Source organism: Homalodisca vitripennis, unplaced genomic scaffold (genome assembly GCF_021130785.1).
Source record: "Homalodisca vitripennis isolate AUS2020 unplaced genomic scaffold, UT_GWSS_2.1 ScUCBcl_3294;HRSCAF=8742, whole genome shotgun sequence".
In the NCBI taxonomy this organism is placed as follows: domain Eukaryota; kingdom Metazoa; phylum Arthropoda; class Insecta; order Hemiptera; family Cicadellidae; genus Homalodisca; species Homalodisca vitripennis.
Window position 1 is genome coordinate 5,837 of NW_025779416.1, and position 25,499 is coordinate 31,335.

General features: G+C 32.4%; 1 protein-coding gene across 1 annotated transcript in view; it reads left to right on the forward strand.

The window, feature by feature from the left end:
* Positions 1–226: 226 nt before the first annotated feature.
* Positions 227–25,499, forward strand: part of LOC124372460 (nodal modulator 1-like) — a 53,163-nt gene continuing 27,890 nt past the window's right edge. The window contains 6 exon segments of the mRNA XM_046830861.1: positions 227–501; positions 7,422–7,521; positions 9,588–9,704; positions 15,204–15,370; positions 17,802–17,943; positions 20,593–20,868. Coding sequence (XP_046686817.1) covers positions 350–501; positions 7,422–7,521; positions 9,588–9,704; positions 15,204–15,370; positions 17,802–17,943; positions 20,593–20,868 — 954 coding nt within the window. The 5' untranslated portion in view covers positions 227–349.

The window sequence follows — 25,499 nt, forward strand, 5'->3', positions numbered from 1 at the left end:
ATACGATGGGATTCATTATAGGCACACAATGTTATACTATATTCCTTAGAAACTAACATATATAAAAAAATTAATTTATGTAAACCACGAATCAGATATTTTCATAAGTGTTGTTTGTTCTATGTATTAAATGTTACATAACTCCTATCACATCCAACAATTTAAAGCAATCACAAGTCATTGCATCTTGGGGCTTAATGAAGTAATTAAAGCTCTCTTCTTATACGTAAACCGGAAAAAATAGAAAGATAGTTTTCAGTTACAATATACTCTAATTTTGAGGTTATGATAGGAAGTTGTAATTTTTTGGCAATTTTAATCTGTTTCAGAGTTTAATATTTTTAACGATATGATAATTAGAATATACAAAATTTTCAATATTATAAGTTTAATACTTTGTATATATCAGCATTACTGCAGTGCCAATGATGTATTGGGTTGTAATGGATTTGTCAAGAGTACTGTTGGAGAAATTGACTTTTCCAAAGTGGAAGTTAAAATGTAAGTAATAATGTTTAGAGGCTCGTAATATTAACAGTTTATTTATATGAGGATTGTATTAAATAAGTTAGACGTAGAAAGAAAATACTAGCCTAAGGAAAGGTGCGTTTTTCACAGTGTACCCTAGCCTACTTTTTAAAATATTTTACTTATAGTGCTCGATTTGAAGGGGCATTATGGTACCTCTTTCTGAAAATATAAGGACCTTTGGTTTGTGTGGTAAACTTTCCTCTCCATCCCAAAAATACATAAAACAATGTTTTGATATGGTGGTACCCTCATATTGTTACAAATTTGTAGAGAAGGACATCCAAACTCTCTTTTTTCTGGTATAGGTATTCTGTACACTAGAGACTCCCAGTACATTAGAATCCACCACCTGTAGTTCTAGATATTGAGTACTGAGGAGCTATTACTTATTGTCTGGCTCTAAAAAAAGACCATAAGGCACAACTTGTGCAAATTAGCGCTAACCCTGTTTTTATATACATTAGCTGGCATAAAAAATTTCAGTTGTAATTGACTGAGTGATAATGAAGCTTATCACTTGAGGAGCTGGAAAAATTTCATTTCTGTCATCTATCCTCACGATATCTTGAAAATGAAGTGACCTATAGATTTGAAATTTTGTATGCAGTCTCAATGAAGCTTGTTACGTGATGATGTGGTGTTGTTTAGAATAGAGTAGATTTTGGTTATGCTTCTTTTCCAATAATTGGTTTATATAACAAGAATGTTCAATTAATATGTGTACCTGAATTGTCGATAAAACTAGATTATTATATAGTGTTGTATTCAATAAAACAATAATTAATAGTAAGATTGTTCTACTCTTTTAATGTAGAGTAAAATAATATTAAAACAAGTGAAAACAATATATAAAATTCATGCACTGCATTTTTAAATTTTATTCATACGGGGTAGGGTACGATAAAGCGGACCCGGTTTTTTATATCGAAATTGGCAAACGATATTAATTAATCATAACCATCGATATAATCAATCGATACTGATTAATTATTTTTAACAATCAACTTAAATAATCTATATGAACTGCTGTAAACACTTTCAAATAATACAATTAAGGTAATATTTTAAATTTCACATAAGTAACATTATGTATTAAAAAAGGCTGTCAATCTTAGGAAGCTTCACGAAATTGCTTTTTAAACGACGATGAAAAACATGTTTTTTATGGCTTCAGCATGTTGGGTTAGTACCTAAGAATCCATTATGTGATATTTGTGGAAAGGTAACAAATGTAACTGTCAGAGGAGCTATCATGGTCGTCTTCAGATGAAAAAAAGAAGGTAATGGTGGACACAACTCTAGTAAAAAACGCACTGAAGAATAGATTTTTTTTGAAGGGTCAAAGTTCGGACTGCGCAATATTGTGACTTTAATGTACTTCTTTTCCAGAAATCAAACAAATTACGATTTTTTAATTCTTGAATGTAGTTCTGATTTACACAGTCAATCTAGAAGTACGATATCTGACTGGCTGTCGTTTTGCAGGGAAGTGTGTTTTGTTTGGATAGATGATTAGTTTAATAGGGAAGAAAAGCTTGGAGGTCCTGGAGTGGTGTTGGAAATTGATGAGTGTAAAATTGGTAAACGTAAAAATAACAAAGGGAGGTTGGTAGAAGGAACCTGGATTCTAGGTTTAATAGAAACTATACCGGAAGGACAAAAACGTGGGGGTAGATATAGGATAGAGATTTGTCCTGAAAACAAACTAGATGCAAAAACTCTCATTCCTCTCGTACTAAAGCACGTGCAGCCTGGAACAACCATAGTTACAGATATGTGGAAAGCATATTTTGGATTAAGTGATGGTGGTTTTTGTCCATTTTACTGTGAACCATAGTGAAAACTTTTTAAACCCAGCAACTGGTGCCAACACTCAGAAAGTTGAAAGTTGGTGGAGAGCCGTAAAACGTAGTTCTAAGAAGTGGTATCCCAGCCGACCTTCTCTTAGATCACCTCTGTGAATATTTATATAGAAGAGAGGTACCGATTTTTCTGAAGAGGACGCATTCAACCATTTCTTAAAGCTGTAAAAAATTGCTACCTAGGCAAAGACATGTAGATAGTTCGACAAATTTCCGTTTCCTATTCTAATTATTTTTTTTTGTTCTAATTTATTTTCTATTCCCAATGTTTGTTATCATTTCTTAATTATTTATGGTTTTGCTGTTTGATTGTTCTCGTTCTGTTTCATTTAGTTAAAGTTGAGTTTCCCTGATTTTGGTTATGTTAATTTATTATTTGTTACATCATTAAATTCACATTTTAATTTAAAACATATGATTGTTATTACTTTTATATCGATTGATAATCTATGATTCGATATGCGAATATTAGGTATCGATGATTATATTCTTCGATATAAAAAACCGGGTCCGCTTACTCAAAAGTGCTAACCAGTGGTTTTATAAAAAAATGTTTTGTTCATCATCAAATGGGGAATAAAAATTAGATTTACCTCAAATGTAAAAAATATATAATAAAAAAGTTTTAAAATTAAAAATATATAAATTCAGTGTATACAATTTTGAGTTTTCATGTAAAATACTGCAACACAAACATTTTAAAAACTGTTAAACACTAAATCATATATAAATACTACCCCAAAAAATAAAGAAGGAAACTAAAATAAAGATGCCACCACCTGTGGTCTGTTGTAATTGAAAAGTGAATATTGCCTACTTAAAAAATATATCAGCTATACGATAGTAATACAAACAGATAATAAAATTTATATTTAGATCGAGGCTAATTGTATATTACACCAAAATAATTTTAATAAAGAAGAGTTGAGAATAAATGAATGGCTAAATTTAATTTTTATATGTGGGTTTTCACTTTCATAGTTTCAATGGTAATGTTATGGGAAACACTTTTTATTTACAATATTTACATAATGTTTTGGTAAGTATGTTTAGAAATAAACTAAGGGTGAAACTCTCTAACATTTAGCACAAACAAATGCTGACCAGTATCTGCACTCTTTGCAAAGTCTAAATTATTTTCTTCATACAACCAAAAAGGTTCACTTACAAAAGAGATGTCTTGAATAACTGCCTAATCATTATTGAGAGCATTTATACTATAGTCCTCAGAAACTAGTCATCATGAACTAAGTTTTCACTATCCATGGTCCATACCACAATCCGATTACTCAAACATGCTTGTAATACGCAAATATTGTCTGTAACTTTATTTCTCAAGTAAATAAATAGCCTAAAGCAAGCAAATAAATTAGGCAAACAATAATTCATAGTATAAAACTTTGAAAATAAATAAAATGCTGAAAGATTATTTAATAAAACATTGCTTACCGCTGAATCTGATTGTAAGTAAACCAATTGAATTAAGCAAACTACATGACTAAAAGCTTTTTTGCTCACGTAAGTGAGATGAAAACAGTCCACAGGTAACCAAATAGTTGAATATCAAAATATGCAGAAAAGTGTATTTCATCAAACCTTAAACATTTTTAAACACAGTACAATAAGTATTTAACATATTAAATTGAAATATGGTAGGCCTATCAATAATAAGAATACCAGATCTCAAGACATAGATATTTAGTTTTATAACTTCATTAGTACACGTATTTTGAACCAGGATGTATCAGCCATAACTTCAGTCAGCACAATATACAACACCTCTCGATCGAAACAACTGAGAAAAATGTGTACAACACCCAGTGATGCTGAAGAAGCTTAAGGCAGATTTTTTGCAACAATCTCTGCAAGTATAGAGACTTGTCCAAAAAATAGGAGTGTTGCTATAAATCCGTTAAGTAGAGAGAAGATTAAATCCTACTTCCTCAGGACACATGGCAATAATGCAGAAATTTCCTGAGGCTGAAATACTATCTTAACTATTTGAGTGCATGGTAAAGAAATACGCCTTTGCCAAAACAAATTTCGTCTCCTTAGAAAATAAACATAAATGGAATACAAAGGAGGTCTACCATACTTAAGGTATTCTGCAGCTGTACACTGATGGCTCATGCCTAGACACCATGATAGGGTTTGAAGTTTATGGACTTGGAGCCAAATTGATAATGCCCTTAGGAACTATTTCATGGTCAGGAACTAAATTTGGAAGTCATGGCGATTGAAACAAGCGCCAAAAGGCTCACACAGAGGGCACCTAAAGCTGCAACATATCTAATACTATCAGACAGTCGTGCAGCTTTAAAGGCTCTTGACACCTTCTCCTTTGACTTAAGGTAATAAGGGAATGTAGGAATGCACTAATGGAACTGGAACTGAAGGTCTCAGGACTCTGGAAATAAAAAATCTATAAGTAAAATGATGTTCAAGATTCCTAGATATACGATAAAGAGGATATACGATTAGTACATGGGATGTAACAGGACATGGCCCTCTTCAAAAACATCTGATGAAGGTTGGTGAATGCCGACTCTCAAACGACATCAGAAGACAGGATACCTTAAATCTAGTAGGTTTATACAGAAGCCTCAAATTTGAGGGCTAAAAACATAAGTAACAGAAGGCGCAAAGGTCCTTTCAGGACTGAGTGCAGAGTCTTAGGCTCTTTTCCTCATTATTAAAAGAAAGAGTAAAGGCCAGAAGAAAGAGAAAATAATCCAAATATATATATATATATATATAATGACAATGAAAGTCTCTAAAGTTGAATTGAAATAAAATAATTTAATTTTTAATATGGATTTAATGAAGTAGGTTTTTTTACTTAATATGGTCAGCGCCTGCTAGTCTAAATGCGCAAACTATCAAACTGCCAAGGCAGTACCACCCTGGAGGGTACGCATATTTTCTTAATTTTATGTATTTAGATACCCGAGTTTAGAAAGTTAACCACAAACTAACCAGTAAGCAACATCAGGTTGTGATTTTTCCTTAGATGGGCAACTGCTAAGCATGCCTTTGCAAAAACCCTGCCTAACTGACCATTGGTAGTTTGGAAGTGACCTATAGTAGCTGATTCCCATGTTAAGTGTTATAGAGGGCTTCTTAATTCTAACTTTGCATGGTAAAATAAGACATTTTTAACTTTAAGTAGAATAGTAGAAATGTCTTTATTTTCTTACAAAGAGAGGTAGTTAATTCAGAGCTGTAAAGCCCTATCTTACAAATCTCAATTTTAATAAAATATACATAATAAGTAACAATATGTAGAGCAAATAATGGGGGGGAAATTAATAAGAAAGAACTTAAAAGTAAATGGACACATTTAAACGATTAATTTGGATTGAAACAGAATACTCAACAATTATAAAGTTATAACACAGTTATAAATCCATACATTATTTTTTGTATTAAATTGTTTTGGTTGCACATAGCCTATGTTTAAATAACTAGTCGTACAAGTTTCCTGAAGACTAAATATCAGACAAGCTATTTTCATTCATTAAATTGTTGAATAACCTCATTTAATATCAATGCAGAGTGATGAACAAGAAGTACTCAGTCCATACTAATTTTATTATTGTAATATTTTATTATTTTTACACAAATATGCAGTACATGCAGTCACATACATGAGTACTCCACTTAGATCTTTATACATGAGTAGTATTGTTGTAGTCATAAGAATGACAGGTTATCATCTTATTTGTTATACATGAGCATTCCAGGCATGACAAGCTGTTTTTTTTAAGGGAACTCCTGTAACAATAGTTTCTATGCTGAAGAATAGGAAACTCACATGAGAAAGGCATTAATTAATAGTTTTCTTTGACACCGCAGGCAGGTGTCTTATGTTTAGGCTAGCGACTGCCTTTAACATAGGGAGCCCTACCAACTCCCAACAATCTCTCCATCAGTAGATTAGACCTATCAACCTACCCTTAGACTCCAATGTCTTGACATTTGCAGTTGTTGGTTCAGCTGGAAGTTATAAATCTGTGAGGGATGGGAGGGGTGATCTTCCTTAGATCAAGAGGAACCTATGTATCAAGATTCAAGTCTTTAGGACCTTTCTTTTGAGAGTTATCACAAAGACTTTATGACTTCTGACATGATTTTAATAAGTCTGTATTGAAAATGTAATGTAAGAAGTAGCGCAGATGGACAGACTGCCCTTTTAATTTTTGATCCTAAAATCAATAGAGCTCTTCCTTGGGCCATCATCTGTCAAGTTTTAACCCTCTAGGACCTTACTATAAAGAGTTTGCACAGACATATGGAAAGACTACCCTTTGACTCCTTTTGATCACAACATCAATAAAGTTCTTTCTTGGACCAAGAGGTTCTTCCTTTCTATCAAGTGTTATGGCATAGGAGGACAGACAGACAAGCAGAGAGAGATGGACTGCCCTTTGATCTTTTGACCTTAAAAGCTAGGACCTTTTTATAAAGAGTTATCGCACAGACAATGAGATGAATTTTAATAAGGCCTTGTCAGGTCCTTTATAAGAAATGTTGAGTCCTTATGTACCTGTTAACTAGCGGCAATCACTGCATAAATATTAGTTAAGCAGTAAAAAATTAGACAAACTTTTAATGGATTTAAATTAAATTACATAAATTTCCATTCACTGGTACAGTTCATCCATATAATTTTTAGTCATCTCTATATTTTTGATAATGATATAGTTATACAATTTCAATAAAGATTGATTCACAAGTAGTACTTACTCCTCCAGGACTCTAATCTGAATCTGTCACTTGCCGGGTGAGTATGCTACCGCTACACCACAGAACCTCTACTTTTTATGATTCAATTATAATGTATCGGCCATTTTATATCACATATTTATTTAAGTTACGAAACTAACATATGATCGGAAGACCAAATTATTCTCAAACAACTTTTAAAATTCATTAAATTTGTATATATAATTAACTGTATTTAATAGAGGATAGCAGAGACACATGTATTGTTGGTTTTGAAGATTAATGTTGTATTATACTTTTCAGGTTTACTAAACAAGGAAGTTTAAAAGATCAAACTGAATGTGCACCAAACAATGGTTATTATTTTCTGCCTCTTTATGATAAAGGGGAATATATTTTAAAAGTAAGTGTGTTGTATTTTTCACTTTTTTGTATTTTTAACATTAGTATAGAGTAAAAATAGAGTAAAGTATAGATGATAGAATAGAGTATTGTTGTAGAGTATAGAGTGAGGTACTTTAATGTTTAGTTTTCAAATTAGACTTGAAGTGATCAACCAAGAAGTAGGAATAATATATGCCTAGTGGTTACATAAAAGACATTCTTTTACTAAACAACGAAACAAGTTTCTTAAGCGATTAATCATTAAAATTTTTAGTGGCCTAAGATTTAAAACTTACACATAGGCTGCTTAAAAATTAAAAAAGTGAAATTACAAGTAATGAATTTCCGGTAACATGGTTCTTTGCACAAGTTATTTTAAAATTACTTATAATACAGAGACTTTATAATATCTGACATATTGTGTTTATGAATTTCAAGAATACTGCATATAAGGATTTTATAGTATGTTTATTTACAGGTTGTTTTACAGCCCAAAAGCAAAATATTTAGTTAAATAAAATAATTTTTAATAAATGATGATAATGTTAATAATTTGTACCTTTATGAAATCCAATTTTCACAACAGTGTTTAGTTTAGATTACAATAAGTTTTTGTTAAAAAAAAAAACAAAACAAAAACACTTCTTTTCATCTAATATCTATGCCATTATTACCAATTAAAAATAAAACTTTTCCTTCTTTTTAACAACACAACAATATTAGTATAAAATTACTGAATTTCTTTTAAATTCCAACTTTTAAGCCACATTCAAAATAATAAAAACCATTGTTACTTTAAAAAAAGTAAATTAACTTAACTTATATGATTATTGGGCTTTAGATTATAGATACTTGTGATCTGATTGACTCTGAAAAGAATTTGTTGGCTGTAACATAGATGGTGAGATATAAAGAAAACATATATGTTTAAATTATAAACAGGTGCATAGTTTTAAACTTATTGAAATATGTTTTTATCAACCATACATATTCAGACCTCAATCTTTGTCAAAATTAGACTTAATGTTAGATCACAATAAAATATTTTGTTTAAGATTATCAAATTATTGTAAGCTGTCAATTATTCAATACTCCCTTAACCAAAGTGAAAATTTTTATTCTTATCATTTTTAAATTAAAAATGTTTATTGCAGTTTGATTTTGGTATTAAAATTATTTTGTAATAAGCCGGAATGGTGTTACATTTAGTCGAATATTGCTGACAGCTTGTGGTGGAAATTTGCCTCTTTTTGGCTAGAGCTAATTTTTGCAAAGACATTCATGTTGTTTAGTAATGAACTGTTTGATTCTGACTTGCTTCACTGGTATATTCATGGAAACTATAGAAATCTCAGAAATAGTAGAACCAAATATGGTGCGGTTTAAGCAACAGTTCATGATTGTTGCCGTAACACTGTTGCTAAACTGCATTACATTCATTAACAGCTATGAAGTGGTCATTAAAAAGCAGTTTATTGTGTTGTCCAGTTTCACCGATCAGCCCCTCTGGTTACAGCTATGAGTAGTAAGTGGAAACCTTTTTGTTGATGAGCATACAAGTTGTTATCATCATTAGAAATAATGAGCCAGCCAAGGCCACATTCATTGCTTTATGTTTAGAACCCATTTAACACTTTCAAAAATTATTTATACAACATTTAAGGACATTTCAGAGGTTTTTATTGAGTAGCCACATTCAGTATGCTTTTGAAGGATTTTAAATAATGTATTACTAGACTTGCAGTGCTAATAAAATTTTCAAATTAGTTAGGGCATGAATTTGTTTTATTGTTCTTCCATTAAAATATTTTGCAGTATGTTTAAGTAGAATGCCACACACTTTTATATTTATTTTGTAATTCATGTAAAATCTTAAAGGAACACACTGCATGTGATTAAAACCTTTAAATTAATGTATTGGTGTATAAAAAAATAATGGATGCAATACTGTATATACTAAGAATTAAAAATATATGCATTACTTTTTTAGTTATCTTGGATATATTGATATTTTTATAGAAACATAGCTTGAGTGTTGTTTATCCTTGCCTTGACACTTGATAATTAGTTTATTGTTACCTTCAGGTAGCACCTCCCTTGGGTTGGAACTTTGAGCCTGCGGAGGTTACTATAAATGTGGATGGGGAGACTGACTCCTGCAGCTTAGGCATTGACATCAACTTTGTCCTTCAAGGGTTTGCAGTAAACTGGACAAGTGAGTATTATGGAAACTTTTCATTGTTGTATTCAACATTATGATAAATTCTTCATTTGAAACAGAAGGTTTTTCCCAAATTTGCTTAAGTTTGCTAGAATTGTACCTGTATATAAAAAAAAAAGGGGACCCAAATATTACAACAAACTATAGACTTGTTTCTATATTACCTGTATTTAGCAAATTTGATGAAAAGATTTTTTTGATAAGATTAAACAACTATTTTAATAAAGAGACATCAATTTGGATTTCGTGACAGTATTTCTGCCACTGATGCAATAGTAAAACTTGTAGATGCTATTGTTGATAGCTTAGAAAGCAATAATACTGGGGTATTTATACAATTTTCAAAAACCTTTGACTGTGTGGATCACTAAAGTCTGTTGCAAAAATTATTTGATTATGGAATAAGAGGAGTGCTACATGCATGGCTTGAATCTTATCCCAAAAATAGAAAACAACAAGTAGATGATATCTCAGGGACGTTATTGAATTATTTGGATATAAAGTATGGTGCCCCATCAGGGATCGATATTTAGTCTTTTGTCATTTTAACATATATAAATAATTGTGGATCAACTGTCAAGTTAGTAAATTAATACAGTATGCAGATGATACTACTTTGTGCATCAGCTAAAAAACTGATCAGCTAACTGATTTGGAAATTAAGACGTTTGAGGGTGTCAATTCCTGTACACAATATTTTTTATGAATATGCTTTGAAAGTAAATCTATTAAAATTTAACTGTATTTCTTTCTGTAGTCATCCTATTTAGATTTGGCTTTTCAATCAATCCATTTCAAATCACCCAGGTCATGTTGCTCAACATTTTTAATTTGCCTAATTTTTTTTTATTATGAGTTCCCTATGGGTAGACAATCAGAAAACACTATTTGAAAAAAATTTTACAAGCCATAGTTTTTTTTCCTGGCGGCCATTTTTAAAATGGCGGTTTTGCAGATTTTAGTAAAAATACGCGGTTTGCGAAAAATTTTAATTGCCAAGCTATTTTTAAAGATATCAGAATAATTCAAAAACCAGTGTGTTCAGCATAAAATGAACTTCAATTTGACATTATAATAATGTTTCTTTTGTGAAAAGAAAGTCAGTCAAACTTGTTCTGCAAAATCTCGGAAGAAAATCATCAATTGTTACTTTTTAAGACCATAAAAGTTTAAGAAGGAAATGAGACTCACTACTTATATTTTATTTCTTTGTTGAAAACTAATATAACTACCTACTGAAAAAGTTTTAGCCCTGAGAATGCTCTCCTTTTTTTTCTAGAGCTTTTCAAAAATGGCCAAAAGCCTAATAATGTCAATTTTCTAGGGTGAATAACTAAAAAGGGACTGAATGAAAATAAATGAAAATTTTACAGAATGTTCTTTATAGAAATAGGAATACCTCATAAAATAATTATGACTGAGACCTTAACTACATTTAGAGATATACAGCATTGAATTTCAGTTAAAAGCACTACCCTTTTTCTCGCTTGTGCGGTACCAAGTTAGCAAACAAGGGCTTGTTTTTAAATCATTATGTTAACAATAAACTTATATTTAATGCTCAAAACATTATATTCCTTATTTAAACCTACTTAGGATTTACAATAAAAATTATTTAAAAGCAGAAAAATAATGGTATAAATAAACAATACTCAAAACCACGATAATTTACCGTGGTAATTTACTTTAGCGATGGAGCAAGCAGCCAGTACAAAAATAAGAAAATCTTCATTAATGTCTGCCTACATAAAAATGATTTCAGTTTAAAAGCAGAATGGAAATTTCTTTGCCTCATCACACGGGAAGAATTCTTGCGATGGTATTGGGGGAACCACGAAACGAGAAGTTACACGAGCTTCACTTAAAAGACCTTAAACTGAATATATCCTGACTCCACAAGATATGTTCAAATATTGTAGAGAAAATATTACTGGAGTTTAGTATATATTTTTGTTCCTTCAGCCGAAATCAAGCAATTGTTTATTTATACCATTATTTTTTCTGCTTTTTAAATTTATTTTTATTGTAAATCCTAAGTAGGTTTAAATAAGGAATATAATGTTTTGAGCATTAAATATAAGTTTATTGTTAACATAATGATTTAAAACAAGCCCTTGTTTGCTAACTTGGTACCCGGCACAAGCGAGAAAAAGGGTAGTAGTGCTTTTAACTGAAATTCAATGCTGTATATCTCTAAATGTAGTTAAGTCTCCAGTCATAATTATTTTATGAGGTATTCCTATTTCTATAAAGAACATTCTGTAAAATTTTCATTTATTTTCATTCAGTCCCTTTTTTAGTTATTCACCCTAGAAAATTGACATTATTAGGCTTTTGGCCATTTTTGAAAAGCTCTAGAAAAAAAAGGAGAGCATTCTCAGGGCTAAAACTTTTTCAGTAGGTAGTTATATTAGTTTTCAACAAAGAAATAAAATATAAGTAGTGAGTCTCATTTCCTTCTTAAACTTTTATGGTCTTAAAAAGTAACAATTGATGATTTTCTTCCGAGATTTTGCAGAACAATTTGACTGACTTTCTTTCACAAAAGAAAACATTATTATAATGTCAAATTGAAGTTCATTTTATGCTGAACACACTGGTTTTTTGAATTATTCTGATATCTTTAAAAATAGCTTGGCAATTAAAATTTTCGCAAACCGCGTATTTTACTAAAATCTGCAAAACCGCCATTTTAAAAATGGCTGCCAGGAAAAAAACTATGGCTTGTAAAAATTTTTTCAAATAGTGTTTTCTGATTGTCTACCCATAGGGAACTCATAATAAAAAAAATTAGGCAAAAATTAAAAATGTTGAGCAACAAAATTTTATTTTTATTGGGTGATTTGAAATGGATTGACCCTTTTACTACCTTTAATTTGGTGTAATGCAAACCGTATAGTTTGTATGTGATGTGTTTTTAGTTATAAAACATATTTAAATTATCAAATTTTAAATAATTTTTAAATGTCAATTATTTACAAATCAGTAATAGCTAAAATTTCTTAGTTATTTTTGGAAGGGTAGGTCCTCAACTATTTTGGGTAACATTTGGAGTTTCATAACTTGTTCAATAAAATAAAAATAAAAAACCTGTTTAAACTGTTTTTTTTTTAGAATTTTTAACACGTTTTACATTTACAGCAAGATAAATTGGAATTAAAAAAATCTGTGTCAAGAAACCTTTGAAATGAGATACCACACATCCCATCTTTGCATTTAAAAATGTCCCTAAAACAACAAATAACAACTAAATACTCAGTACTGTGTGTACAGGCTATACTAATATCCAAACTAAAACCACTATTTATCACATTATACTGTATGGTGGTATAGTAGCAGTAATATTTATAAAACTCTATTAATATTTTATGATTCCTCTAGCAAACAAAAACTTTCTTTTTCGGTGTGGCCCCCTCAGTGCAGTGCACTGGGCACACTTGCCTAAGGCCAACCCTGTATTTTTCTTTAGTATTTGACTTGTGTGATATTCATGGTCAGTTACTTCTTTTAGTTCAACAATTTTATATCAACATTTATGTTCTCTTTTACCTTATTTTTTAAAATACAGGGTGGTTATAAATTATTGTACAAATTTTAAGATTGAATAAATAAATAACCAATCAACTTAAAAAACATGGAAATTGTTTTATTAAATAGCAAATTTAAAACAGTTTTATGACCAATGAAGGACAAAAAGATTACTGTTACTCATACTTTTTTACAAGGAAACTAAACTAATTTCACGTGCTCTCCGAGGTTTGCACGCAAAGTTTGTAGTCTAAATTCAACCTCACACCATGTGTGTTTCTGAGCATTGCTGGAGTTATGCTTCCAGTAACCTCTCGAACTCTATTCTTGAGTTCCTCAATATCTTGAACTTTTTTGGCGAAGACTCTGTCCTTGACATAGCCCCACAAAAAAAGTCTAAGGGTGTAATATATCTGGGGAACGTGGAGGCCAAGGAATTGGACCATCCCGTCCAATCCAAACGACCAGGAAACGTGTCATTTGGTAGTCACGTACTATCTTACCCCAGTGTGGAGGGGCACCATCTTGCTGCCAGTAAACATTTGGTTGTCTATGCTCAATTTGCGGTATTGCAAAAAAGTTCAAGCATGTCGAGGTATACCTCTTTAGTGACTGTCGGTTCTGCGAAGAAAAAAGGGTCCTATCACTTCATCTATAGCCAATGCACACCAAACGTTTATTTTAGGGCTGTCTCTTTCTTGTTCTCGAACATTATGAGGATTTTCAGTACCCCAAATCCTACAATTGTGTCTATTCACCTTACCAGAAACATGAAAGGTTGCTTCATCAGAAAAAATTACTTTTTTCAAGAAATTGCTTTCTCCAATGTTTATTGTTTGTTCTTCGAGGTCAAGTAATCTAACAGCAAAATCGTAGCGTCGAGGTTTATCGTTAGGTTTTAGTTCATGTAATAACTGAATTTTGTATGGATGGAGCTTAAGGTGTTTGTGCAAAATTTTTAAGACTGTTGATCGAGGTAATCCTAATTCCAAACTTGCACGCCGAGTAGACTTACCAGGGCTCCTCGTAAACAATTCTCTTACTTGATCAACAATAGCTTCAGAAACTGGAGGTCTACCAGCACCTTTTCTATGTTGGACACTTCCCGTCTGTTCAAACTGCCTATACCAGCGTTTTATAGAATTGTTACTCAGAGGATTGCGGCCATACTCTAAAAGAAACCTTCTTTGAACAGTTATTACAGATCTGCTTTAATGAAACCAAAGAACACACCTTGCTTTTTCTTGCACACTAGCCATTTTGATACTGAGGATAGTTTAGTGTTTGTTTGTTAGTCAACTGTAATTAACAGCTGGTGTGGGAAAGATCCATTGTTGACCAGCTGACTATGTCACAACACAAGTCATTAAGAAGAATCATACCTTACACCCACAGTTTAAGTGACATTTTTACTTTCTTTTTATAACTACTTTTTATAATTATTGTAATGTGTGTACAATTATTAATTTTCAGTCAGTATATAAAACTGTTTTAAATTTACAATTTAATAAAACAATTCCCATGTTTTTAAGTTGATTGGTTATTTATTTATTCAATCTTAAAATGTGTACAATAATTTATAACCACCCTATATTTTATAGTGCTTCTTTTTTTATTTGAAAGTGTAGAAAGAAATCATAAATAAAACATCTAAATTTTTATTAAGTGTACCCTGGTTTTACAATTATATATTTAGTCTGTATGTGTTTCTCCCAATGTGGGATTCCCCTGAACAATTTTTGTGTTGTTGTCATAATTTGTGTAATCCATTCGCTCCCCTGGCAGGCTTACTCTTGATATTTAAGAAACTGTTTGATTATAGGTGGCCAGTTTTGGCGACTCAGTTGGACCTAAAGAAGTGGTCATGAACCTCTTGTCCACACAAATTGTGTAATGTCGTCCACTCCCTTGGCAGACTTACTCTTGATATTTAAGAAACTGTTTGATTATAGGTGGCCAGTTTTGGCGACTCAATTGGACCTAAAGGAGTGGTCGTGAACCTCTTGTCCACAAGTGCCAAGCCAGAAGTGCTGCTGTCTACCACTACTCAAGTAGGGGGAGGGTTTCTGTTGACACCAGTCAAACCAGGCCAATACAATATTGAGATATCACACGAGAGGTAAAGTCTCACTATATAAATCTTCTTGATGTTCTGTGTTGAAAATCTTTTCTTTTATAATTTGTTGGTAATAGATATTTAGTTTTTTATGAAGCATGTGAAATCAAGGTATGGTTCAAAGGAAGAGAAGAAAGAATTATCACATGTTTTGTTTGTAATTACTTGGTTAGTTAGATTTAATTTTAGTAATTTAATGGTTTTCATTTGTTTAAATATATTTAATAAGGGTTACCACCTAACCGGGAAACTGAGGATAAGCTGGATATCTTCTAGTTAATTATAGAATGATATCCATATATTTCTACACAAGTGGAATATATTCTGGAAGCTCAGTTTTTTACCATATACATAATTTGAAAGCAGAAGGTGGGGGAAATGAATTGTAGTTTTAAAAATATATTCATTTCCCTGAATCTCTGCAAATACCTCTGAAGCAGTGTGGTATACTCAGGCTTGTTTTATCTTTATTTTGTAGACTATCTTGTACTGCTCTAGAGAAAACAGTAGTTAGAATTCAACATGATGGTCAAAACATAAATAATGAACTATTTCCTAATATTCTGAACTAAATTAGTAAATGCAATAGAAAACCCTGCTATACACTCCGATTTACATCGCTGCTTTAAGACAGTTTATAATTTGCATCCAAACTTTCATTAGAAGAAATGCCATCTCTGCACTATTATGTTAACTAACTGCTTCAGGGTTGAATATATTTAAACTCCAAAAATGTGGTAATGTGGTAAGAAATCATGAAAGAATCAAGAATCTTTATTTGTCATCATAACATAATTAAAGTGCATTGATATCGTCACCAAAGTTTCAATAGAATGTTAGCTCACAATATATAAAATTAAATGTTAATTCAAGTGAAAATCTGACTGGCCGAGATGAAACAATAGTATCTTACGTTTAACTAAGCATGGACAATCAACAATAAATACATGTATTAACTGATTCTACAGAAAATAAATTAATATAATTGGAATAAATTGGTAAAAGGTTCAATAATAAATAAATAAATAGTACAATAACAGACAATTAAAACAGTTTAACATTTATGTAGGCTACAATGCATAGCTTTAAAATTTAAAAGAAACATGAAAAACGAAATCAATCTTAGAATCCTTGAGCTAAGTGGCAGACATTAGAAGGAACCTTTATTTCTGCACTGTATTTCGTTTCCTTGCTTTATTTGGTTGTATTAAACTTGGGCTCCAATCAGAGATATTGAGGAAAAGTAACGTAACGAAAAGTTAATAAGCACATTAATATAAACAATTTAATAAAATATTGTATAGTTTTTTTTTATTTTCCAATTGCTGTTGTTTCTTTGTCAATCATAACCAAATATACAGATGAGTGTTTGGTTTTTACAGGACACTTTGTATTTATTGTGAGTTAAAAGTATGGATACTCTCTGTTTAGTTTTTGATGGATAAAGATAGTGGGATGGAACTCGAGGCACCTTTCTAGGAAATAAAAGTGAACTTTTTAGTCACTGTTAAAACATTTGCCCATTTCCCCAAAATGGGATTTTGGGGGAGTGGGTCAAAATGTTTAAATGTAAAGCCCATTAATTGAAGAAAAACAGTGGAAACAAGAGCTTTCTATCTCAACCCAGTACAAAATATCAACTCATTGAAATTAATTATAAATTAATTGAGGCAAAACATGAAAATCCACATTCAGAAGGTAATAACTTCAATAGACAACCACTTTCCTTACAAACTCAAACCGGTTTTACAGTTATTACCTGCTGCTGTAGGCCTCTCTTATCTTATCAGTTTTGAGGAAGTTCAGTTTCATGTTCAGTTTCTGGTTGGAATTAACAAAGTTAAGATGTGTTTTTGTAATACTTTAAGTTGAATTGGAGTGTTTAAGTGAACAAGAGCATATTATGATCCTGATGATGCGAGGCTATGGAGACCGGGTGAGATCTTATGATGAAGTAAGGGATTTATTTAACACATATCCCAATTGAAACCCTGTACCTAAATAAGGAGTTCAAAAATTATCCACCGTTTCAGGAAACAGGTATCATTAAAGACTGCCCCAAACCTGGACTACCAAAATTGGCTACAAACAAAGCATTGTCACTTGACGTTTTACAGTCTGTTGTTGAAAATCCTCATGCCTCAACTAGAAATGTTTCTCTACAATTAGGTATTTGAGCTGCTATTTTATATTGGGTTGAGATAGAAAGCTCTAGTTTCCACTCGTCACACTTACACATTAAACTGTTAAATCTGTATATTAAACAATGATTTAATGTTCCAAGTACTATTTAGGGCACTTACTCATTGACTACAAATAAGCACATAATTTTTTCAATAGGCTTTATACATACATAAGTAGATAAAATTTGTTAATATTTGAATTTGTCTGTGTAAAGTGTGGTAAGTAAATACTGCTATTCTCGGTGCTGTAGGTGGCATCTAGCGAAGAAACGCACTCCTGTGACAGTCAAGAATGGGAATACAGAGGTGGCAGCCAATAGCTTGGTTGTGTCAGGGTACGATGTCTCGGGCAGCGTCACCAGTGACAGTGAGCCTATCATGGGGGTCAGCTTTGTTTTTGTTCCAACAAGCTAAAGCCAAGGTAGGGTAACATAGATACTAAAATTTTTATAAAGATATATATTTACAAATTAATTTGCATTCTTGAACTAACCATTTGAAAAGTAAATTATTTGCTACTAAAGTTAAATTAAATAGTATTTTCCCTCTATAACATCATTTTCAATTCTTATTTGTACATGAAGGCATAAAACTCAAGATTATTTTTCTATACAATTTATGCATGTACAATATTGCAATATTAATAAATAAACTTTCTAACTAAAAACAATTTTTAAAATTACAGAAAGTAGCTTGAAAAAAAATGCATAAAGAAAAACATTGTCCTTAAGAAATGAGCCTCCATGGGCTATGATGCATGTTTGCAGACTCGAGTTGCTCTTGCTAAAATGTTGTAAATGTTGTATGAGTTTCCACCAATGTTCAAATATTTATTGAACCATTGACCAGAAACTGTTTGCCAGTAATGATAGCCATTACTTCATAGCATTTTTCATCTCATCGACAATCTAAAGCGCTTGTCACCGAGATTGCGCTTCATGTGCAGGAACAGGTGGTAGTCGGACGGAACCAAATCCAGGCTTTACGGTGGATGATCAAACTGCTTCCAACTTAACTGTCGAATCACTATTTGAGTATCATCAATAGTATGGAGCAAAGCGTTCTCATGGAGTAAGACAGTTTGTAATACAACCTAATTGATAGAATTAGGTACATTATTTACTTTTTTACATTTTTGGAAATTTATTTTTAAATTGACAAACATTTCTTTATTAGTAGTTAAATAACATCCACATTCTGATTTCAAAATGTGATTTATTTTGAAAACTATGTAAATATTTTTACTGGATGTTAAACTCCAAGGTTACTACTAACCCATCTTATTAGATCATATGCTTTAAATTATTTTTTGTTTAGGTGTTTCTTTGGATTCATAAGGGGAAATTTTTTATAGCCCTAAATCTGGCGTAGCAACACGTACTTTTGACCATAATTGCCTTCACAATCTGGTATACCCACATGTGACATGTAACTTGCCACAATAACTAAAAATATTACTTTTACGAATTAATGGCTCTTTGTTTTTGGTACCAATGGAAAGAGGAGATTCCATTGTGTAAAAATGAATAAATTTTGCACTGCAATCAACAGAGGATTTCAATGAAACAGAGTAAATAAATTTAAACAGAACAACAATTTTTTTGCTAGCTAGTATGCCAAAACGTATTTTGGTTAGATAAGTTTTCAAAACAGTTACATTTTACTGAGTCACCTATACCGACACAAAAAAGAGAATTTTTTTCTCTTTCTATTGCAGCAAACTGATTGCCTCCACTGTAAATACATATTGTTTTATGACCTTTATTCTGAACCCTTAAAATCAATATGTATATATGAGTATGCCCATATGTTGAGATGTAACCACTAAATATTTACTCTTAAATTTATTTACTGAGTGATCGTTATGAAAAAAATCACCAGTTAGCCATTGAGACACGGAATGCATTGATGTACGTCATAGTTATTTTGGGTTGCAAGTTGGCATAAAGAGTTTGCATTTCTCTCAAAACAAAATTGATAGATGAGGGCAATCATGAACCCAAGCCACGCCATTTACTTGTTCAGTTCAGTCACACATGTAATTGTGTTCTGTAAATTAATTCTTATTAGTTTATTATGCTTAAAAATTGTGATAAAAATCATATAAAAAGCAACTTGTAATATAAATGTTTATAAGACTACATTTTTACATATAAAGAATTGCTCCTCAAGTGTTTTATGTTTTATTTTTAACACATAATTATTTGTTGTACAATTGTAACATTTCTAAAATAAATGTTTTCCCTTAAAAAGCTGTACTAATGATATACACTATAGAAAAAATATCAAAAGATAATTTGTACTTAGTTTTTAACTTAGAATGATAAGTTTTAAATAGTCAAAATCAATGAATTTTCATTCACCTATATTTTTATTTTTGCTGTTTATAATTCTTTTATACACTCATACATTTTTGAAAGCTTTTAGAGAAAAAAAATGAAAATGCCAAATTAAATTATGAATCTAAAAAACGCCTCTTGTGATTTAGATTTTAACTTTTGTAATAATTGCAAAAAAATGTATTATCATTCCTTAAATAAAAATAAAAATCTTAAATATCCGAATAAATCTATTTGATCCTAAAGGTACAACTTATAGTTATACAGTAACATTTTTGAAGAGTTATGCAGATTTCTACATAATCACTAGAAATACATTTCATTTATGTGTTCTATTTATTAACTTTTTGTAAAAGTATTCCTACCAAAGATTTACTACTCACTTCCAGAAAAACTTAATACAGGTATTTTGTTTCTTATAAAATTGTAGTCATTTTTTTATATGTTGGGTCTTCAAAAATATTTATTTTACCATTCCAATAAGGGGTTTGAATTTATAAATTTAGTGAGCACATTCCAATAAATTTTCATTTATTTCATAAAAATTTATTTTTGTGATTATAATTTATTTTTTTTCATATTAAAGCTATAACAAGACGGTTAAACAGCATACCCTACTCAATATTAAGGTGAAGGACACTCATAAAATTTGTTGTTCTGTCTATGCAAGAATTATGAGATGAATGCAATGATATGGTAACAGTTACTACATTATTTTCAGCGGTTTCCTACTGTTGGATGCGACTCTTCGGCCTTGACTGGTTTCTCGCCAACAGGGTTGGATTTGAAGGAGCTCATCCCAATCTGTCATGTGGCGTCTGATGCCAGAGGTCGTTTCATATTCCCTAGTCTTCCCTCCGGCACCTACACCGTCGTCCCTCACTACAAGGGGATGCACAGCATAAAGTTCGACGTCCAGCCTCAACACTTGGCATTTAAAGTGGAACATGACAGTTTAGAGTTGCCAATGGTGTTTCAGGTAGGGAGTCTTACAAACAGTAGATAGTTGTTTAATTACTCTACACAAGAACACTTATAAATTTGATGTATCATAATCTATTCTGAGCAGTGTGCAAAAGTTAATTAAAGATATTGTTTAATATGAAATAATAGGAGAGTGATCCTCTCCCTAAACATCTGTTGACTGCATCTATGAGAGCTCATTGTCCTCCTGTGAGCCAAGCTATTTCTCTTTGAATGGAGAGGTGAAGTTGCTGGATTCTAAATCTTGCCTATAAGGTGCATGTCTAGAGGTCTTTCACTTTCTGATCAATTAAGGAACAAGCATTTTCATGTAGAAAAATTGTACCAGATGAAAGGAGACTATAGCATTTCATTTTAATCATACGTTATAGGTTTTCAGTGTTGCAATGTACGTATCCGCATGATAGTTGTACCACATTCCATGAATTTCATCAGCAATACCCCTTTTTAATTCTAAAACACTGTTGCCATCCCCTATCAGGCAGAAAAAACATATCATGGTTTTGTTGGTTTGTGTGGCGATGTTTTGTGACCCCACACCTTCAATTTTTTTAGCCTCAAGATTTATGTACTTGACCCAACTTCATCTTAAGATACAATTCTATTCAGAAACGATTCTCCTTCTTGGTTCATAGCGCATAAGAAAGTCCAGACTTAAGATGATGAGTTGCTTTTTGTAATGCAATGAAAGAATTTTTGGAACCCATTGAGTCTTTGGTGGTCTAACATGTCTGTCACTATTTTGTATAAAATAGTCCTGAAAATCTGTGGAAATTCATCCAAAAGATATGAGGTGGTAAAACATCACTTGTTTTTAATTTTCACATTGATTTTCTTATCAGTGACCACAGACGTCCTGCCACTTCTTTCTTAGTCATGAACATGTTGTTCAGCGACTTTGAAACAAAGCCAACCCATTCCTGAACATCCCTTTCACTCATTATCTTCAGTCCATATACAGTACAATTGGTTGCAAAAGGTGGATTACCGCTGCCAAATATTACTTAGCTGTGAAGAATTGAATTACAGCATGCACTTTACTTGTAGGTAACTTATACAAGTACACAAATAAGTTTTTATTATTATTAATGTTTTAATCTGTGTATTAAATTAGATTAAAAGAGGAACATCAGTTCTAGTTCATACTGTGTCAAAACCTAAACCTTTTGCTCACTCTAGATGCTGTTAGTAAGGCATGCTTACCCTTGCACTTTCAACGAGTTAATGGTCATAAGAGCAGGCTCGTTATTAGATAGAATCATAAATATTAATATATATAACACATAGGGTGTCCCATATCAGTGCAGACTAAGATGGCATCGTTTACACCTTGGAAAACCATGCAGTGATCTCCCAGACAGCTGATAGCTAGGACATAAACTGTACACCCGTAACTAAAACCCTACTGCCTTCCATACATACCAGACTATATTACCTTTGTTTAATCCTATTCCTTCCTTGTCAAATCTACCCAGGTTCAAAGAGCTATGAGAAAGGGTTCAGTGAAGATAAAGTTTTTGTCCGTAATTTACAATGCCATGTCAAGTACCAAATCACATTAACCCTTTAAGTGCTGTAGCTGTACATATATGTCTGCACCTGAGGATCAGGTTAATGATGACAAAATAAATATACTCCTTGTGTTTTTCCTGTGAAAACTGAAGATTATATTATTAATCTCGATTTATGAGGTTGTAATGTATTGAATTACAATAATAATTATAATAATAATTATTATACATATTATAAATTGTTACTGGCAAGTTAAAGCCACAGCCAAAGACCAACTGTATGATCGTATGATGCTGTGACGTCATATGGGGTGATCAGTTTGAATAAATGCCATTGGCTGTTCTCATCACGCCACCAGATCATACCACCACTACCACTTCCAGTGTCCTGCCCTTGTCTCTCTCTCAGTTACCCTCCAACCTTAACCGAGCACAGTCCGATGATGTAAACTAATTCAGTCTTTTATTCCGATTCCCCGTAACACGTACACAACAATTGGCGACGAGGTATTAATGCGATCCCGCGAGTGCAATGCAAACCTGTTCGATTGTGCGTAAATAATTTCTCCAAAAATTATAGTGGGAGGAAGTGTGTCTGTAGTTTGGCGTCATGTGGACTCAAAATCGGTACATTTTGATGTTGGAAGACAAGGTCGTAAATTGGAACATTTCGTCTTTATTTAGTGAAACAGTAAAAATGGCGGGAATTATTGGCGGAATCGGTGTGACTTCGACAACAGTGCAGAAAACTTAGAATTCGGTATGTTGAACGATTTGAATTATTCGTTGACTGTAACAGTATTAGTGACGACAAAAAGGTTAGTACATTACTAACAGTTGTGGGTGTGAAAACGTACAGTTTGTTACGAGATTTATGTACGCCAGAAAAACCTTCAGTGAAAAAGTTCGATGAATTAGTGAAGTTAATTCAGGACCATTTGTACCTGAAAGCCATCATTCATAGCTGAAAGGTACAAGTTTCAGCAAAAGGAATCAGCAGGAAGGAGAATCAGTCGCAGAGTACATCGCCAGCCTCAAGAAGTTGTCTGCATACTGCGAGTTTGGCGCATCCCTCAACGACTATCTCAGAGACAGACTGGTAAGCGGCATCAGGAGTGAGTCGACCAAGCAGAGGCTGTTGGGAGAGACCACCCTAACCTTCGACCAGGCTGTGAAAATCGTCTGCTCAGTGGAAGCGGCGGAGAAGAATGCGGCGGCATTGACAGTGAACGGCGGCAGCCGGGTCCAGCGGATGGCAGCGCATCACCACCCACACACGTGAGAGTCGGCGGCAGCGGGTGGCAGCTGCGCGAGCTACAAACGCAAGGCACGAAGTCAAGGTGCAGTGTACGTGCTGTGGCAGTGTGGTCACTATAGGAAGCAGTGCAAATTGTTTGGTGTTGTGTGTCACAAATGTGGTAAAAGAAATCACATATCTAAGGTATGTCGATCTACTGAAATTAGTAAGTTACCAGACAATCAACTTTCGAAAGTTAAGAAAGGTATATCTTATCAGTCTAATTTTCAAAACAAGAAAAACAAAGATTATAAGAAACATAATTTTGTAAATGATAGTTCAGAACTGTCAGATTCAAATAATTCTAAGAATTATGTTCAGAGTGATGAAAATCTTGAGAGTTATGTCGAGGACATACAGAATTTATTTAAAGTAAATGAAACTCACGGTGAAAGAATTAGAGTTGACCCAATTAAGATTAAAGTCCTAGTGCAAGGTCGAGAAACCATATTTGAAGTTGATACTGGAGCTAGTGTCACAGTGTGTAGTGAGGATTTTTATGAAAATAATTTTAGTTCTTGTAAAATTGTTAGAAAACGACCCTAACTTTGAGTTCGTACACTAATGAACCTATTATACCTGTGGGCAAGGTTAATGTTGATGTTTGCTATGAGAAAATACATAAATGCTTAGATTTGTATGTGAATTAGAGGAGGTTCACATCCTTTAATGGGTCGTGATTGGCTTAAAGTACTGGGAGTTGACATTTCGTTTAAAAATAACTTGTGTGTTATAAACAGACCTATAGATAACAAGGCTAATTTCGAGTCAATGACGTCCGAGCTAACTAATCAATTTCCAGAAGTGTTCACTGAGAAACTAGGTCAGTATACAGGCGAACCAGTTAAACTAAATCTAAAAGAAAATGCTAGACCTAGGTATTTTAAGCCAAGACCGATACCATTCTCATTGAAAAGTAAGGTAGAAAAAAGAACTACAACGCTTAGTTGACGAACAAGTGTTAATTCCAGTAAGCAGCTCGGAATGGGGAACGCCCATTGTACCAGTATTAAAAAAGAACGGTGAAATTAGGCTATGTGGAGAGATTTTAAAGTTACTCTAAATCAGTAATCTAGAAGTAGACAAGTACCCTATACCTAGAATAGAAGATTTATTTGCAAATTTACAGCATGGAGAACGTTTCTCTAAAATAGATCTTAGTCAAGCCTATATGCAATTAAAGTTAGACAGTGAGTCACAAAAAATTATGTACAATTAGCACGCATAAGGGTCTTTTCTCATATTGTAGAATGCCTTATGGAATCTCATCAGCCCCAGGCCATATTTCAAAGAGTTATTGAACAATCTTTGCATAATTTAGAAGGCATATCAGTGTTCATGGATGATATTCTTATATCACCGCACCTAATAAACGAAACTCATGTAAGTAGGTTGCAAGAGGTTTTGTAAACGCCTGAGTGAAAAAAAAAAGGATTTACCATAAAGAAAGATAAATGTACGTTCTTTGTAGACAAAATCGAGTATCTTGGTTTTAGTATCAATAAAGATGGACTGCATACCTCTGAATCTAAAATTAAAGCTATAAATCAAGCACCTGTACCTAAATCTGTCACTCAAGTCAAAGCTTTTATTGGCTTGGTAAATTTATTATGGAAAGTTTATCAATAATTTGTCAACAATCTTGAGTCCGTTGTACAACTTGTTAAAAAAAGGACGTGCCATTTGATTTTGATGAAAAAATGTCTCAAATCATTTAGCCATGTCAAGGATGTTTTGACTAAAGCACCAGTTTTGGCGCATTATGATTCAAAGTTGCCTGTAAAACTAGCAGTAGAACGCAAGCTCGACAGGGCTGGG